The sequence below is a fragment of the Stegastes partitus genome, unplaced genomic scaffold, assembly GCF_000690725.1.
Source record: "Stegastes partitus isolate 25-593 unplaced genomic scaffold, Stegastes_partitus-1.0.2 Scaffold1612, whole genome shotgun sequence".
Lineage (NCBI taxonomy): Eukaryota > Metazoa > Chordata > Actinopteri > Pomacentridae > Stegastes > Stegastes partitus.
Window position 1 is genome coordinate 85,551 of NW_007579343.1, and position 13,362 is coordinate 98,912.

The 13,362-nt window shown below is 41.5% G+C and overlaps 1 protein-coding gene across 1 annotated transcript; it reads right to left on the reverse strand.

Moving 5' to 3' along the window:
• Positions 1 to 6,128: 6,128 nt before the first annotated feature.
• On the reverse strand, positions 6,129 to 12,814 carry sdf2l1 (stromal cell-derived factor 2-like 1). Its single transcript, XM_008300951.1, has 3 exons — positions 12,594 to 12,814; positions 7,615 to 7,811; positions 6,129 to 7,314 (listed from the first exon to the last, which is right to left on the reverse strand). Exons 1-3 carry the CDS (start codon positions 12,763 to 12,765, stop codon positions 7,036 to 7,038), a joined length of 648 nt encoding a protein of 215 aa, XP_008299173.1. The 5' UTR covers positions 12,766 to 12,814; the 3' UTR covers positions 6,129 to 7,035.
• Between the last annotated feature and the right edge of the window lie 548 nt (positions 12,815 to 13,362).

The window sequence follows — 13,362 nt, forward strand, 5'->3', positions numbered from 1 at the left end:
TTCTTCTTTTAGACCCTTTCTTGCCAGCCACGCTGTGGAGTACTTGGATGCGTGTGATGGAGCATTGTCCTGCATGAAAATCATGTTTTTCTTGAAGGATGCTGACTTCTTCCTGTACCACTGCTTGAAGAAGGTGTCTTCCAGAAACTGGCAGTAGGACTGGGAGTTGAGCTTGACTCCATCCTCAACCCGAAAAGGCCCCACAAGCTCATCTTTGATGATACCAGCCCATACCAGTACCCCACCTCCACCTTGCTGGCGTCTGAGTCGGACTGGAACTCTCTGCCCTTTACCGATCCAGCCACGGGCCCATCCATCTGGCCCATCAAGACTCACTCTCATTTCATCAGTCCATAAAACCTTAGAAAAATCAGTCTTGAGATATTTCTTGGCCCAGTTTAGACGTTTCAGCTTGTGTGTCTTGTTCAGTGGTGGTCGTTTTTCAGCCTTTCTTAGCTTGGCCATGTCTCTGAGTATTGCACACCTTGTGCTTTTTGGCACTCCAGTGAAAACTGGTGGCAAGTGGCATCTTGGCAGCTGCATGCTTGACTTTTCTCAGTTCATGGGCATTTATTTTGCGCCTTAGTTGTTCCACACGCTTCTTGCGACCCTGTTGACTATTTTGAATGAAACGCTTGATTGTTCGATGATCACGCTTCAGAAGCTTGGCAATTTTAAGAGTGCTGCATCCCTCTGCAAGATATCTCACTATTTTTGACTTTTCAGAGCCTGTCAAGTCCATCTTCTGACCCATTTTGCCAAAGGAAAGGAAGTTGCCTAATAATTATGCACACCTGATATAGGGTGTTGCTGTCATTAGACCACACCCCTTCTCATTACAGAAATGCACATCACCTGATATGCGTAATTGGGAGTAGGCTTTCGAGCCTATACAGCTTGGAGTAAGACAACATGCATAAAGAGCATGATGTGGTCAAAATACTCATTTGCCTAATAATTCTGCACTCCCTGTATAGTTTTATCAATGGTTTCAGTACACGTTCCGATGATCCAATATCAGAAAAGAAAAACAAAGGTTAGAAACAAATGGGGGAAAAAACCCTGAAGAGATTTGTGTATCAAACAACACCTCAGATTTAGCAAATGTATATAAAACTATGTATAAAGTATTTCAAATTAACTCTACCTGCAGCAGACACAACAACAACAAGCTGCTGACACACTGAAATTTCACTATAAACAATCTAATGATGGCAGATATATTATATCAGTCAGAGGGACCAAACCAGGATGCTGAATTTAATACTTTTCTGGTAATACTTGTTTAATTTTGCTGAAGTAGGATTATTCTTGCAAGACTTTTACTAACTTTTGAGGCCTTCATGCGTTTAAACTGATGTCGTGGTTTCTTAGTCCCCTCTCTGTTTTGTCTGCCTCCTCAGATGGCCTTTTGGAACACCTTACTCTCACCTGACAGCTAATATGTCACAACTTGGAATTTTATTGAATACAGTCTTTTTATTAACAAAGTTGATACTACATTTCCACATAGCACATATTCACTGTCAGCCAGAAGGGGTTGACGATGTAACACGCTCTATAGACAAAACATCATCATGTCATTTATTTATTCAAATTTACAAAACTTCAGTCGGTCACATACTGCTTTACATTACACTTTTGTTACCGAATGCAAATACATGATTTTTATATCCATCCAGCTGGAGTCTATCCCAGCTGACTCAGGGTGAAGGCAGGTTCACCTGGACAGGTAACCACTCTATCACAGGGCTACACAAAGAGACAACCAAGCACACTCCCATTCACACCTACGCACAATTTAGGCATGTTTTGGACTGTGCGAGGAAGCTGGAGAACCCAGAGAGAACCCACGCTGCACAGGGAGAACACGGAGACTCCACACAGAAAGATCCCAGCGACCTAACTGCGACAAACCAGGGATCTTCCAGCTGTGAGGCGACGGTGCTAACCACCGAGCCACCTGCAGCCCATGATTTTTATATCATTTAATAATTAATTAATTTTCTTTCTTAATTTCTTTTTCTTTTTAAAAAGAAAAGAATGCTTTCTTTTGATTTTTCAGTGATTAGTGCTGTATGAGCTGACCAGACTTAGCAGACAGTCAGAGGCTAGCCAGGTGATCTCAGAAACCTTCCATCCATCCATCATCTATACACCGCTTAATCCTCACTAGGGTCGCGGGGGAGCTGGAGTCTATCCCAGCTGACTTAGGGCGAAGGCAGGGGACACCCTGGACAGGTCGCCAGTCTATCACAGGGCTACCTTAGAGACAGACAACCAAGCACACTCACATTCACACTTACGGACAATTTAGAATCACCAATTAACCTCAACATGTTTTTGGACTGTGTGGGAGGAAGCCGGAGAACCTGGAGAAAACCCACGCTGCACGGGGAGAACATGCAAACTCCACGCAGAAAGATTCCGGTGCCCCCACCGGGACGCGAACCGGCAACCTTCTTGCTGCGAGGCAACAGTGCTACCAACTGCACCACCCTGCAGCAGAAACCTTCCATCTATTCATAAATTGATTAAAAACAGCCAACTACCCAGTGTCCTTTTAATAGGGAGCCAGCACACAGCAATGAAAAGAGGAAAATTGCACCAATTAAAAAGTTCTTAACTTGTACTCAGTACTTGTACTTATCTTCTCTTCACATTAACATCCACCAGCACACCAACATCAGGCCTAAAGTACAGTGGCAGGAAAACTGGAATTTTTGTAGAGGAAGAATATTCCGCATTATGTCATGCTGAATGAATATGCCAACATTTTTAACTCTCAGCAAGCCATGCTAGGGAGTCTGCTACTAAATACTACATTGGTTTATTTTTAAAAATACAATTGTTGGTTGAGTTTGTTAAACTTCAGCAGTACATTCATTTATCTCATCATTTCAGGTAAAATGGTCACAAACAATTTTGAAATAAAAATGAAAAACATTAAGTTTGATTTACATTAAATTCTACAACTGAAACATTTATGTTTAGTAATTTTAAGAGACTTGCTGATGGTCACACAAAGTCCCTACAGGACGCCACACCCTCCGTGGAGAGTGTTTGGCGTCCTGTGTCACTGTAGTCTGCCAGTTGCTCAGCAGCAGACAGGAGAGTCCTCCAGAGAATCACCAAATACCACCCAGAACATCACTGGCTGCTCACCGCCTTGTGTGGAGGACTTATTCATTGACTGGACCTGAGTGCCTGCTAGCAATTACATTATTGCCGTATGTACCTTGTATTTATTGACTGAAACTACATATGTTTACACATGTTTACATACAACTACACCTTGTATGTAATTCTGCACTACTTAAGCCATACTTTTTCATACATGTTCAGCAATGTGCAATATCCAGAAGTGCAACATCAGTTACACTACTGTCTTTTATAGTTCCTAATATACCAAATAAGCTATCTTTAAAAGAATAAGCTATCCCATTGTTTTCATATATATATTGTTTTTGAAGTTACCTTTTTATCTTTCTACTAGATGTAATATTTTATATTTGCACATCCATCCATCCATTGTATATACACCACTTAATCCTCACTAGGGTCGCAGGGGGGCTGGAGCCTATCCCAGCCGACTTCGGGCGAAGGCAGGGGACACCCTGGACAGGTCGCCAGTCCATCACAGGGCTACACTTAGAGACAGACAACCAAGCACACTCACATTCACACCTACGGACAATTCAGAATTACCAGTTAACCTCAACATGTTTTTGGACTGTGTGGGAGGAAGCCGGAGAACCTGGAGAGAACCCACGCTGCATGGGGAGAACATGCAAACTCCACGCAGAAAGATCTTGGGTGTCCTCACCAGGACGCGAACCAGCGACCTTCTTGCTGCGAAGCAACGATGCAAACCAACTGCGCCACCTTGCAGCCCTATTTGCACATTTCTCACTGTATTTTAAAAATGTCTGGTTGTGTGAATGCACTGACAGGATTGGTAATTAATTCTGTTCTATTAGATTCTATTCTGTTCTATTGCTGTCAAGGGTGTCTGCATTCTGCAGGTTGAGGTCAAACTGTATTCACATTTGAGTTACTTGTATGGCATTCTTGCAACTAAGGCATGGGCATAACTATCTTCACAGTAAAGTAAAGAAAGTAAAGGTTATTTTATACATTGATAAACAGTTCTGACCGCATTGATTCAAATGCTCTATTGATAAACAGGTTAACTTCCCAGTACTTATCTAGAGGGGAACATGAAAGAACAAGTGAACATTTTTTCATCATTCAAACTCTGTCATTATTCATTTATAAATTGGTAATTGTTTCAACTAGGATGAGTAAGTTTCTAATTATTGTCCCAATAAAGAGTTTAGTCTATAAAAATCAGACATGGTGTCCAACAGAATGAAATCTGAAGAGATTTTGTGTACTGTCAAAGAAACCCTTCACACAGTGTTGAACTCCGTTGCTTGGATTGTGTAGTAAACAAGAACATAATTATCAAGACACAGTTGTTGATAGTTGGCTATTCTCTGTAGACTGATTATTTAGGTAAATGACACATCATCTCCCTATATGATAAACTGGTGTCTGGCGTATACATCCCCGCCCCCCCCAAATTTGTCTGTTTAGCTGGCCTGCTGAGCTCTGAGCACCAAATGATAATATTGTAGGTCTTCTCAAGAAACTGCTTTACAATTATTGCACATTGTGGTCCTGCAAAGTAAATTTCTATCATGTTCCTTCAGTATATCCAAATTCACAATAACATAACATAACATATAAATCAGTAATGAGTGAAACTGCTAAGTCATGGTGTTTTCATTAGTCCAATGTTTTTGTCTACTGACTACAAGTTCACTGAAGTGATTAAAAGTCACGGAATATACTAGTGCATCTCAAATAATTAGAATACCACGAAAACGTACATTCCATGAGTCGTTTTTTTTTTGTTTTTTTAAAGGCAGGGAAACTACAATATATTATTAACTCAATATATGTGAAGTGAAATATTTTAAGTCTTTTTTAGGTTTAATTTTGATTATTATGGCTTATAGCTCATGAAATTCAGTATCTCAAAATATTAGAACTTTTCATTTTGAGTAAATTCCTATTCAAATGGTAAAAATCCTGTGCATCTCTTGGTCTAGTTCAGTACACACAACCACAATCATGGGGAAGACTGCTGACTTGAATACTGTCCAGAAGAAGTTCATGGACAACCTTCACAAGGACGGTAGGCTATAGAAGGTCATTGCTGAAAAGACTGGCTGTTGGCAGAGTGCCGGAAGGGAAAAGTGTGGTTGCAAAATGTGCACAACCAACAGGGATGACAGCAGCCTTGAGAGGACTGTAAAGAAATCTTGATTCTAGAACTTAGAAGACCTTCATCAGCAGTGGACTAATGCTGGTGTCAGTGCATCAAAAACAACCAAGCATCGACGTCTCCAGGAAAGAGGCTACAACTGTTGCATTCCTGATATCAAGTCACTCCTGAACCAGACATCAGAAGCGTCTTACCTGGGAGAAGGACAAAAATAACTGGACTGTTGCTCAGTGGTCCAAAGTCCTCTTTTCAGATGAAAGTAAGTTTTTCATTTCATCTCGAAATCAAAGTCCTCCAGTCTGGATGAAGTGTGGAGAGGCACAGAATCTGAGGTGTTTGAAGTCCAGTGTGAAGTTTCTGCAGTCTGTGATGAGTTGTGATGTTCTGTCATCTGCCGGTGTTGGTCCACTGTGTTTTATCAAGTCCAAAGTCAACGCAGCGTCAACCAGGAGAATCTAAAGCACTTACAGTTCCATCTGCTGACAAGCTTCAGGGAGATGCTGATCTCCTTTTCCAGCAGAACTTTGGATTGGAAATGTAACCCGGAGGCCGGGTTACAGGAAGGGACACATTCTACTTCTTGTGGGAGCTTGAAAAGTGCGACTTAGTGGTACTGAGTAACTAAGACCTAAAAGTAATATTGTGGGTAAATGCACAACATGAAAATCATCAGTTTGCCTGATAGAATCGCTTGAAAATGATATTTCAGAGGCTTTTGGCTCAGACTATTACTGCTATGTTGGGACAACACTGTGCTCACAATGTCATTGCTCTAAGTGGAAACACCAATACAAATGGTCAGAGTACTTGGTAATGAAAGCCAAAGACACAAATGCCAAGTGGTATTTTTTTTTTTTTTTTTAAGAGAGCAAGCTGCAGTCACCATGAACAAATCTAAAAGTCTGCATTTGAACAAAAACTGGAGATGAACCTTCTCTTTACCCACCATCCATGGAATATTGTTATGAACCAAAGCACTGGTGAAAACAATTGCAGATTTCACACAAAATGTGACAGGGTTAGGGTTATCTCAAGCATAACAATGACCTCACGCACAAATAGGTTACTGAACATCAGAGCAGTCATCTAGACAGTGTGGTAAATTGTAGTAGTTCAGCAAAGCTAAAAGCTAACCTTGTAGCACAAATTGTTAGGAATGGGGAAGCGAGCATCATAAGCAAGTAAGAGAAAACAGGCATGTGCTCAGTGGGACGATCAACAGTATACAGCACGAGAAAAGGTGAATCACGACATTATGTCAAATTGTGTTTCTGGCATCCAAAGTTGTTGCTCCAACAATTCCCTCTAAATGCACCGTGGAAACAAAATGTCAACTAAAACAATGGTTTTATTTGAGACACAACCTGTCCACATTTCAACTGATATTGCTCTGTAGAAATGAATCGAATTACGACAATAAATTCTCGTCTTTCTTGGCAGTTCTTATGCCCAGTTTGGGAATTTGGCATTGATTTTCTCTCCTATAAAATCTTCTCAGGAGGAAACTAATATATTATATTGAGGCTACACCACATAAAGTATGACTGATCATATTCAAACAAACAAAAAAAAAAACCCCTTGTCTCTGAACACCCTGAGTGCTTCACATGAACAGAGATGAGTCAGTAGTCCAACAATAAACACCGCTAACACATTTGGTCCAGACAATTATAAAACCATCAGCGCAACAGGAACTCTCAGACTGTCAACACATGTCCATGCTATGTGTCTTCTACTGACTGTCAGAGCTCATCGTGGCGCAGCAGCTCCTGGTTGGGCCGGATGAAGACACCCTCCATGGTGCGCCACCAATTGTGCTGGTTGGGGGAGCTCATGCCGTGCACTTCGCGCTGGCCGCGGATGGGGTGGCCGTACTGCTCGCCCGTCACACTCAGGAAGACGTCAGTGCCCAGGTGTTTGAAGCGCACAGCTTCATCGCGGTCCCAGTGGATGCCATCACATTGAACTGTCCACACATCCAGATCATCGCCCTCGCCATTCTCACCAAAAGCGCTGACCTCCTGCAGACAAACACAGATGAAAGACAGAGGGAAAGAAAAGTATTAACACAGTGGTGATTTTATGGTGAACAGACACATCTGCCAGATGTCCTTGCTCTAAAAACCTACTCAGTTATCCTACAATGTCTTGGCTGTAATAAATGTCAATAAATCCTTCAGCAGCAATCAACACATCTCACTAACGAGTCTAGTACATGTATCAGAGCCTGATGCATCTTGGTTCTTTGAGCCAAAGCACTCCACTCTTACCCAGGAACAACTACAGTTGTGTACAAGTATAACAGCGAGTGTGTGTCTGACCTGGTTATTAGACAGGGGGGAGCTGAAGTGGTGAGTGTGAAGGTTTCGGCCAGTCTTCATGTGTGTGAAGCGGATGGCCTCACCACACTTGATGGCTGCCCCACGCTGACACGGACGGTTGGGTTTCCCACGAATCTGCCAGTAACTGTTGGCATCATCAGCATTTTCCACTCCGGTTACAGACTGTTGTCCACTGCCTGCACGCGCACACACACACACACACATACACATACACACACACACACACACTTGAGCTGCTAGTCCATTCATCCCAGCATTGTGATGAGTAGCCCTACCTCCTGAGCTGATGTTTCTGCTCCATCTCTGCCATTACTGAGTATTAAACTGCTGTCCCTGCTCTACTTGGCATTTACCAATGTATTAAAAAAAATAAATAAATGAAGTAAAGCAATGACAGGCATGGAGGTGGTACAAATCTTTCAATGTTCTTGCTCAGTTTTCTTGCACATGAAAGGAACATATAAGATACAGAATGATTTAGAGGCTAAAACCAGATCAACTGAGCCAAACTGAGCTAATCAAAGAACTTTCATCAAACAAAGATGCTGGTTTTGTTGTCCAAATGGGATAGTTGTCTCTTAGCCCATGTTGTAATTGACTTTTTTGTTTGTTTGTTTTTTTTGAAGCACAGTATCCTAAATTACTAGCTCATTGATGACTCTAAATTATATGTTAATCTACATAGAATTTGCAAATGAATATTTTTTGACCAATGAAGTACATGAAGTTTCTTTCAAATTTTGCACAGTGGTTTCAACCTACAAACTATTCTCTTCAGAAATATCAGAATAAGATCTTTGCAGACTTCTGACCTTTTCATGCAAAGACACTATGCTTGTTTGAGAAGAGTTAAACCTGTTCAGATTCGATGACTGGTGATCACTGCATAATGCAGGCAGGTTAGATTTCTGTCCTACTTGATCAAGACTAGCTCCGATGGCCGCTATAGCTCAACTGGTTGAGCTGGCGACCCATATACAGGGGCTATAGTCCCTGATGCAACGGCCATGGGTTTGAATCCCGCTCATGGTCCTTTGCTGCAGGTCCTTCCCTCATTCTTCTCCCCCACTTTTCTGTCTCTCTCTTCACTGTCCTAAACAATAAAGGCAGAAAGGCCAAAAAAAAAATACAAAATTACAAAAAAAAAAGACTTCTTCTGACGCTATGATGACACGGGCAACGATAATGTCATGAGTTCTAGGCAGCTGCAGTTTTTGGAGCCGGGTGCTGCAGTTACTCTTTACCGACTGTGCAGCCTCAACGGATAAAGTAAAACCCTGGCTTTGACCTGGTCTAACAGCTGGTTGGTTTAGAAGGGGGGTGAATATTATGAGGCTTGGTAGAAACCTTTAATATATTTTGGAGTTTGAAAGATTTGATTTTATTAGTCAGATTTTGAAGGTTTATTGTGTTCAGTGAATACAAGCTGTCACAGATGCTGAATACATTCAGGTTACACATCACAAAATTCAAACATTACACAGTCTACCGTATGTTAGTGTTGGACTGATTTAATTCTTGAAGTATTTAAAACACAAATACTTCTGGTAGAGGATATGAGGATTCTAAAGACAACAACTTCACAGATGTGAAGCCCTAACAATATCTGACATATCAATGATGAGTTATCTTTAATTTCTTGATACTGTATATAACTACCCATCAATGCTTTCAATTTATTTATGTAGTTTGAGATGGACAGTCTGCTCAACTGATAAATATGCAACAGTTGACAGACAGCGCTGTCTTACATGAGAATTCATTTAAAATGGGAGAAAAACCATGAACAAAGATCACAGATCACCTGAACAGTTTGTAAATAGGCTACACCCTGTCAACTACAACATCTGGGACCGACTTAAACTGAAGTTGAGGCTATGACAACATTTTCTGTATGTTCCTGTGCAAACTGAGGCTGTGCTGCCTTAACTTCGCCCTCTGCTGCTGCTGTCTGGGTTTCAGCAGGCAGCTTATCTTGAACAAGCCTGCTGTGACATTCACTGCATGCTCTCTGTTTAACTTTGTGTACTTATGTTAGAATATTTCTATTATGAGCCTGTTTTGAATGGTTTAAGTGTCAAGTGTCAGCCTTCTGTGGCTTCGAGACACACTGCAGTGCAGGCTGATATGCATTCACACTGCTCCTGTATCATTGACTAAACACACACTGCTCTTATCTCACTCTTAGTAGTGCCAGAAGAAGTTTTGCTGGTTAGGCAGATGAATTAAAACCTAAAAGCACAAGTAGTGTGCTTGCATGGAATACATGGACAATGATCTACTGAGCGTGTATGCCATGAAGTTCTCCAAGAGGTAAGTAAAATAAACTTGTATAAAGCCTTGATTTTGCAGCTTTGTAGATGCACACATGGACAGCTGTATACCCAACAGATGTGTAGTTGCTGTCATTACACTACCTTCTAACACAATTAGAAGACTCCATTCCATATGTGTGCAGTTGATCAGTGTCTATGTTTTCAGCTTATGTACACTAAAGCCAAACACGACAACCCCTGTTAGCATAGTTCACAGAGAAACTGATTTTTGAGGGGTCCATGCGGACTCTCACACACTTGGGGAGAAGATGAAACTGTGTGTACATTTGGCCTGAGCATGTGTGGTATAGAGCCTCTTGAGAACAAAAAGTAGATTAACAACATCTATGTGTCTGTGCTGTCGGCAGCTGTCCATGTGTGTCCACAGCGTACTGGTGGCTACCTGACTGAGATGTATGAGTGGAAAAATGAAATGGATTTAAGAGCTAACAGGAGAATGTACAAACCCCAATTCAAATGAAGTTGGGATACTGTAAAACTTAAATAAAAACAGAATACAATGATTTGCAAATCTTTTTCAACCTATATTCAATCAAATATAATACAGAGACAAGATATTAAATTTTCAAACTGATCAAGTTTATTGTTTTTTTATCAAATATTCAGTCATTTTGAATTTGATGCCTGCAACACGTTCTAAAAAAGCTGGGACAGGGGCAACAAAAGACAGGGAAAGTTGAGGAATGCTAAAAAAAAAACACCTGTTTGTAACATTCCAAAGGTGAACAGGTTAATTGGAAACAGGTGGGTGTCGTGATTGGGTGTAAAAGGAGCATCCCCTAAAGCTTCAGTCGTTCACAAGCAGGGACGGAGCAAGGTTCACCACTTTGTGAACAACTGCATGAGCAAATAGTTCAACAGTTTAAGAACGTTTCTCAACGTACAATTGAAAGGAATTTAAAGATTTAATCTTCTACAGTCCAAAATATTATCAAAAGATTCAGAATCTGGAGAAATGTCTGCATGTAATCAGCAAGGCTGCAATTTCATTGAATACTTGCGACCTTCAATCCCTCAGGCGGCACTGCATTAAAAACAGACATCATTCTGTAAAGAATACTACCAAGTGTGCTCAGGAACACTTTGGAATACCATTGTCAGTTAACACAATTCGTGGCTGCATCTACAAGTGCAAGTTACAACCCTACTATACAAAGGGAAAGCAATGAATTAACACCCAGAAACGCCAACGGCTTCTCTGGGCCTGAGCTCATCTTAGATGGACTGATGCAAAGCGGAAAAGCATGATGTGGTCTGATGAGTCCACATTTCAAATAGTGTCCTTTGGACTAAACAAGAAAATGACCATCCATATTATCAGTCCAAAGTTCAAAAGCCAGCATCTGTGATGGTCTGGGGATGTGTTTGTGCCCATGGTATGGGTAACTCTGTGAAGGCACCATTAATGTTGAAAAGTACATACAAGTTTTGGAGCTACATATGCTGCCATCCAGACAACATTTTTTTCAGGGATGTGCCTGCTTGTTTCAGCAAGACTATGCCAAGTCACATACTGCTTGTGTTACAACAGCATAGCTTCATGGTAAAAGAGTATGGCTACTAGACTGGCCTACCTGCAGTCCAGACCTGACTCCCATTGAAAATGTGTTGAGCATTATGAAGAGCAAAACATGACAAAAGACTGTTGACCAACTGAAGTCATATATCAAGCAAGAATGGAAAAGAATTCCGCTTTCAAAACTTCAACAATTAGTGTCCTCAGTTTCTAAACACTTACTGAGTGTTCTTAAAAGGAAAGGTGATGTAACACAGTGGTGAACATGGCCCTGTCCCAGCTTTGTTGGACGTGTTGCAGGCAAATTCAAAATGGGTGAATATTTGGAAAAAGAACCATAAAGTTGAACATTTTGAGCATTTAATATCTTGTCTTTGTAATGTTATCGATGGAATTTAGGTTGAAAAAGACTTGCAAATCATTGTATTCTGTTTTTATTTACATTTTACACAACATCCCAACTTCACTAGAATTGGAGTTTGTCAAGTAGCACAAACAAAAGCTCTGTGGAAAATAAGTAAATAAATTAAGACATCATAGTTGTTGTATACAAACAGAATGTTTTTCCACAAATAGTATGAGGGCAGCCATGAGCTGTAGACAACAGGGATTGTTTAACTCATCATTCCTAACACAGTCCTGATGTTTAAGTCAATAAAATACATCTCCAAAGTTCTACTTCAGTCTACTGTGGTATTTTCAGTTTGGTACAGTAGTCACTTTATAATAGTCTTTACTTTGACCTGAGGCCCACCAGTTACAATGAAACCATGTATTATATGTGGCATAGGCTGGTTCAGGTATACATGACTAAATAAACATGCAAGCCGCTGACAACTGCCCCTGGACTCAAATATAGACTGTTTTCTTAGCGGCCACCGCTGGGCCTGCCACCAGGTCAGGTCAGGTCAGGTCATGCCACCTGGACAGAACACATCCTTCCTATCAGTCTGAGCTGTCTGACCTCAGCCAGCAGCTCCTTGTCCACCGGCTGCTGTCAGGCTCAGAGCTGAACGTCTGCCTTCACGGCTCCTGTCAGCCCTGCCATCCTACCCGAAAGGTTAACTGACCGGTGCCGGATGGACGCAGCAAGCCGCCGCTGTTACCTGAGCCGTACTTGACATCGTGGGAATGCAGGCGGACGTTGTGCCGGGTGTTGAGCAGCTTGACCAGGGAGCCGCAGGTGACCGAGTTCAGCTCCGGCTCTCTGCCTTCAGCGCCGGACCACAGCAGCAGAACCAGCAGCGAGCTCGCCAGTACAGTCTCCATCGCGTCCATCTGCGTGTCCGGTGTCACGGCGGCACAGCGACGCTCCCAACCTCACTGCTGCTTTGGGCCAATCAACGCTTGACAAGTCCTGAAATACGGAAGTACATGTTAACATGTGATTGGCTACAGTGCCGTGACGACAGTTACATGCAAACTGGAATATATATATAGCACTAGCTCTTTAAGGAATACAGATGCAGCGAAGTGCTTCAGGAAGAGAGATAACACTTCTCACAGCAAGAATGTGAGATGAACAAATTGTTTGTTTTTGGTGAATTCACATTAACAACAATAATTCAATTCAACTCAATTGAAATAACTTTCCCCTAGGGGTAATTCAAAAGTTCACTGAATAGTTAATAAAAGAGATAAATAAATAAATAAAACAATGAAAAAAAAAACTACTACTACTACTACTAATAAAAAAACAATAAACCACATCATAAATATTAAATTATATTACATTGGCATTGTCAGGGGGTTAGCAGGTCAAAGATGGTTGTGCATTTAGGAGGACAGCTCTGTGAACAAAAGTTGCCCTCCTTCTTTGAGTCCAACAGCCTGGGCAGCGAAGGTGACATCCAGAGGGGAGCCACTTGAATGCAA

Excerpts from the sequence above, each read along its gene's own strand:
- sdf2l1 (XM_008300951.1), bottom strand. The coding sequence starts at position 12,765 with ATGGACGCGATGGAGACTGTACTGGCGAGCTCGCTGCTGGTTCTGCTG. Across the intron at positions 7,812-12,593 it reads CGATGTCAAGTACGGCTCAG|GCAGTGGACAACAGTCTGTA; the intron begins GTAACAGCGGCG and ends GTGCGCGTGCAG. Across the intron at positions 7,315-7,614 it reads CCCCCCTGTCTAATAACCAG|GAGGTCAGCGCTTTTGGTGA; the intron begins GTCAGACACACA and ends GTTTGTCTGCAG.